The sequence below is a fragment of the Onthophagus taurus genome, chromosome 2, assembly GCF_036711975.1.
Source record: "Onthophagus taurus isolate NC chromosome 2, IU_Otau_3.0, whole genome shotgun sequence".
NCBI classification, from domain to species: domain Eukaryota; kingdom Metazoa; phylum Arthropoda; class Insecta; order Coleoptera; family Scarabaeidae; genus Onthophagus; species Onthophagus taurus.
In genome coordinates this window covers 29,275,545-29,281,371 of record NC_091967.1, presented here as the reverse complement: position 1 = coordinate 29,281,371, position 5,827 = coordinate 29,275,545, and the positions used below count along the sequence as shown (strand labels likewise).

The 5,827-nt window shown below is 34.7% G+C and overlaps 1 protein-coding gene across 1 annotated transcript; it reads left to right on the top strand.

Annotated features, from left to right (window-relative positions):
* The first annotated feature begins 4,848 nt into the window (after positions 1 to 4,848).
* Positions 4,849 to 5,247, top strand: LOC139432709 (uncharacterized). The gene has a single exon (XM_071201475.1). It carries the CDS (start codon positions 4,849 to 4,851, stop codon positions 5,245 to 5,247), a length of 399 nt encoding a protein of 132 aa, XP_071057576.1.
* The last annotated feature ends 580 nt before the right edge of the window (positions 5,248 to 5,827 follow it).

The following is a 5,827-nucleotide window of genomic DNA, read 5'->3' as shown; positions in this document are numbered from 1 at the left end:
GATAACCCAACTGCTCGAGAAAACGTCTGTTGTCCGCTCGCAATGAAGTCTTTCTTTTAACTGATCTAGATGTCCTCTTTCCACCTGAGTTATAATGTTTTCTTTTGGTAGATGATAGCTGTTGAGGATCGGCGGCTTTTAATTGGAACAACAGCCCCATTATGAAGTTCGTTTTAATTCCAATCTAATAACAATGTTTTCGCCACGAAAGTTTACCAATTTACCACGCTGATCGAGTAATCTTAGTGTAATGTTCGATATCGGACGATCGGTGTCCACTGATAAGTAAATATGGTTCCTTGGCTCTATATTTATACTGAAACCAGGATCCACAGTTTGAGCGAATTCATATAGCGTGTGAGATAATCTGTTATTGTAATACGAGCCGGAAATTATATTACATTCCACTCGAACGGATGTCACACGTATTATATTTACCGGAAGATCTGATTTATGCTTTATCGATACATCTAGTTTACGATTGGAAAACCCCAATATAGAAGCTATCGTATTTGGTTGAGAGAAATCTATCTCAAAATAATCGCTTTTTATTTCACACTGCAAGGTGTTATTGTTAGCCTTGAGTGAAAAAAAATTTTCAGGATCATCAACCGTATTCAATCCGATACGACGTAAAATCTCTTTTTGTAAAAATTTCTCTATGTCCGTTATTTCATATGCACCAGCAGGAATTTTGATTTCCTGTGGTAATGGCTCCGCCGCTACAATCGATTGTCGGTTTTTATTAATGGGGAATTTTTCGGTAAAGTAAAATTTATCGTTTACTCCTTGTTCAATGTTTGGTATACTGTTAGTAGTATAGAATCCAATAAGACCCAGCGAGTAACTTGAGTTAGGGTCTAATTCTATAGGTGGATAATAGTCTTCGGAGATTTCGCTTTTTGTACTGACCAGTGTGAACGTCTGTGACATTTTCACTCAAATGAGTTATTTCTTATGTTAAGTAGGAAATTTATACATAATTGACCGCAGTTATACGGGTTATCCTTTTGAAAATTATCGTGGTTATACTCAATTAAACATTTTTTTAAGTATTTTAAAAGTTATTTAGGTGGTTTTAGATCTCCATAACTGTCGAAATATAACTCTATTGCCAAATTTTTTATAGGCTACCCAATGAGTTCCGCTACCTCGGTGATCATCTAAATTTACAACAGCTGACTCATAATATTTAGGACCTTCTTTAGGCAATCCATTTCGCATATACACTCCGCGAAAATTTGGAATTTTGAGTGTTTTAGCGTATTTTATTATATCGAGATTTGTTAGAGGTCTATTAGGTAGCCTAGTTAAAAGTTTTTTTGTTGCTTTTTACTTAAATATAAACCCAATTCTTTTTTAGACTTTATAATATAAAGCCCACTTCCGGTTTCGCCAATCGCGATAGCTTCCATCGCCTTATTGTGTCGTTCAGCTTCTTTCAACTTCTCGTTAGCCTCTTGACCACTCTTCACCGCACGATACACACCAGCCGCGCTGCCTGATAACGCTCCGAGAGCTCATAGTCCGGCAAATATGGCTGGTAATATCGGTAGTATACCACCACTTGTAATAGGTAACGGGATTGTACGCGGAATTTTAACTTTAACTAAATTATCTGTTGTTTTGGGTAAATCTTTAGCGATTTGCTTTACCAACACGCTTTTAAATGCTATCGGTTTATTTTTTTTTATCTTTTAATCTTTTAATTATTTTTTGACCCTTATGACCCATCCCCAATTTTCGTTTAACTTTCATAGCATTTGTAACTAACCATGCTGATGCTTTTTCCCCCAATGTCGAATCTTTCGCTTTCACTCTCTCCCAAGCGTTTTCCTCCAAACGTCTATCGGCCATGTGACGTTGTTCTAAAGAATTATTTTCCGAGTACGCTATATCGTGTTCTCTACAAGCCCGATCTAATGGATTTATTTCTTTATCACCTCTCGCCAAACGTTTCTTCAATTTTGTTCCTGGTCCACAAAATTGATAGCCTGGAACGTGTAACTCAACGGGTAGTTTATTGATAAGTGTATTAAGTATTCCGCTTCCTCCCGCCGTCGCAGACGTACTATCTTGAGTAAACAGCGTACTCAACTGATGCGGTTTACGTTTTCACATCCCTTATATACCCGCACATGAAGATTAAAACTCATTTTAGTTTCATAATGCGTGTAGTGCAACACCCATCTCTCACAATGTCATTAACCGATCTCGATCGTTTAATAATAATGAGACCGATAACTGCGGTCCGAGCGGATGTGGGAAAACCAATTTGATGTTAAATCTGATTTTCGATAAAAATGGTTTAAATTTTGAAAATATTTATATATACTCAAAATCTTTACATCAACCGAAATATGAATTTTTAGAAATGATTATGAAACAGTTATCCGAAATAGGACTTTATAGATTCATGGATAATGATGCCGTTATAGATCCGTCTGAAGCTAAACAAAACTCAATTTTCATATTTGACGATGTAGCATGCGATAAACAGGATAAGATTCGATCATTTTTCTGTATGGGACGACATAATAATATTGATTCGTTCTACCTTACGCAAACCTATACGCGGATTCCTAAACACCTAATACGAGACAATGCAAACGTCTTAATTCTATTCAAACAAGATGAGGTTAATTTAAAACATGTGTATGATGAACACGTTAACGCCGACATGAAGTTTGATGTTTTCAAGGACGCTTGTAAACGGTGTTGGAACGATGATAAATATAACCCTATGATTATTATGAAAGATTTTGAAGTAAAGGATGGAAGGTATCGTATAGGAATGCATAAATTTATTTACCCGGACTAAATTATTGCATTGTTATCTCGTATTTGTGAGAGTAAGCATGTCACATAACGATGAAATGTCTAAGCGTTCCATACGTGAGAGAGATAAAGCTATAATTAACATAACAAATACTATTAAGAAAAAATATTTAGCGCTTAAACTCGGTCGAGAAAACGATGACCGTCTTATCGCTAAACTACATCAGCCTTTAAGCGATTCATTAAAAGATATAACTAATAAATTAAGTGAAGTGAAACCTTCTTATAAGTACGAAGGCTTTCACGGCCGGTGTGAATTAAACTAAGATTAGAACTAAAACTAGAACTAACACTAGAAACTTTCGGGTTTTGCCGTGCGTCTTTTAATAAAAGGTTTGACGTTTCGGGTGCCATGTTGCAACCTTCTTCAGAAACTGGTTCGAAGTGAACTTCAAACTTTTTCAAACGTCAAACCTTTTATTAAAAGACGCACGGCAAAACCCGAAAGTTTCTAGTGTTAGTTCTAGTTTTAGTTCTAATCTTAGTTTAATTGAAACCTTCTTCTTCTTCTGTACATTACCATCACCACTATCCACCTACTGATGATGTCGGTGTTGACGTTAAAACGAAAGTTGATGAAACCGATTTTAAAACTCCGGCATTCAGGAAAAAATTAAGTTTTCCTGAAAGTGATGATGAATTTAAAACGCCGCCGGATGCAAAACAAAAATTGAAGGCGGAGGATTTACCTATAGAAAATCTACCGAATCAAATTCGTGATTTATATTATACGTTTGGTAAAAGAGGAGAAATTGATGAGAGAATGGGTATACGTTATGATCCTGATGAAAACGATTGGATGATTGGATCGAAGACTGTCCAGTTTAAACCTTCTCATATTGTTCTCGGAGGCGAAACACGCATACAAGCCTCTACGGGGTTATATGAACTTATACAGTTAAAACGACCTACGAACTATACCGAAGAGGATCTACAACGTTACAAATCTGTTCTAACGTATACGGGTGCTCATAAGCGAAATTTTACGGGTCCTATACTTGGAAATAAATCGTACAAGTATACTAAAATTATTAAACCTTTATTTACATTTAATAAGTCGGGGGGTGGATTAATACCCGAACGACATCTTGAAGTGAACTCGAAAATCGTTGAGTATAAATATTGGGATGATGTTAACGAATTGGTAGATCGATTGAAATTGTTGTACTCTTCACATGCGGCAGGAAACAATTCCCACATCAATGAAATCACATCCATTATAAAAGAACTGAAGGAGAGCGGCGTTATATCATAATAATAATAATAATAATTTATGCGTACCAATGAACGGCGGATCAAGCGTGAGTGGCGTGAGCATTGATAAGTTTGGTCGTACATTACGTTCTGCGCGGAATAAAGTATTGAATGATGAGAATTTAACTACATCTCAACGCCATATTGGATTCCCTTTAACCGTAGATGGAGATTATGATATCCAGGGGCGTAAACTATCTAACGTTCAACAACCGACGGATGAAAATGATTGTGCGATAAAAATTTATGTAGACGAAATATGTGAAACATTGAAAGCTACAATCTTAAACGAAATTAAGGTCATAATAGCGGACGTTCAAAGAATTATTGGAGATCATAGTAAACGTATACATCAGGTGTCAACAAAAATTGATATTAAAAACTCTACACTCTTACGCGACATTAAAAAAATTAACGCGGAAATCCTATTAAATGGTCAGCAAATTACAACTCTAACAAAATCATTCAACACTAATTTAAATGCATTTGATATACTCACAACAAATCTTCGAAATGGGATACAGGGTGTTGCAGATCGTCTACTTGATATGGAAAGCACTATAAATTCACGACTAGATATATTGGAGAAAAAAAAGATAGACCGATAAACAGATCAGGGAAAGGAATTTTACAATACACACTTTGAAAAAAAAGTTGATGATGGAATTTAAAATTAATCATTATTCAACATATAGCGTAATGAAGGCTGCAATAGCTGAACGCGTAATTAGAACCATAAAACAAAAGTTGTATAAAATGTTTAGTCTTTACGGAAATCATAAATGGTTACACTTATTGGATGCTATTACAACTCAATATAACAATTCAAAGCATTCAACCACGAAAATGAAACCATCTCAAATAAATTCGAAATCTGTAGAAAATAAACTTCTCAATACGGTGTACAATCATATTAAAATTGCCGGTAAGGGAAACTTTAATGTTGGAGATGTAGTTCGCATTACCAAGCATAAGCATGTCTTCGATAAAGGATATTTACCCAACTGGACCACTGAGTTATTTAAAATAATTAAAACACAAATTACGAATCCAATTTCTTATTTATTAGAAGATATGAATGGACAACCTATTAAAGGAGCTTTTTATGAATTCGAACTTCAAAGATCCAAACAACCTGATGTGTATCTTGTTTAAAAAGTGTTAAAGAGAAGAAAAAATCAAGTGTTCGTTAAGTGGTTAGGATTCGATTCATCCTATAACAGTTGGATACCGAAAGACAATATCGTTTAGGTTTAAATGTTTTTTTCTAAGTAAAACGTATATTTACTTTGCATTATTGTCAACTTAAATATTAATAAATCCTATTATTTATTTAAAACTTTTAATTTATTACATCTTTATAATTAATTAGCGTTTTAAATTTCTATTTATCCGTATTTCATTTACACAAATAATTCTATTGCTCAGCATTATTGTAACCACAATGTAATTTAACACTTCCACTGACGTGGTGCATTGAACTTTACTGAACCTCGGTGATTTAATAAAAACTGCTTAGTTTGCATTTTTATGTAATATAAATACCTATTATTTCTAGAAACTTTTTACTTCACAGTCATCTGTGGTACTCGCAACATCAGCAGTTTTAATAAGCGGTTGCTCTTGTTTATATTTGACACTCTCAATTTCAAATCTCTTTAAAGATGTTCGCGTGCGATAAGTGTCAAAAGTCGTTCACTGCCAAAAGGAACCTCGATCGGCACACGCGACTTTC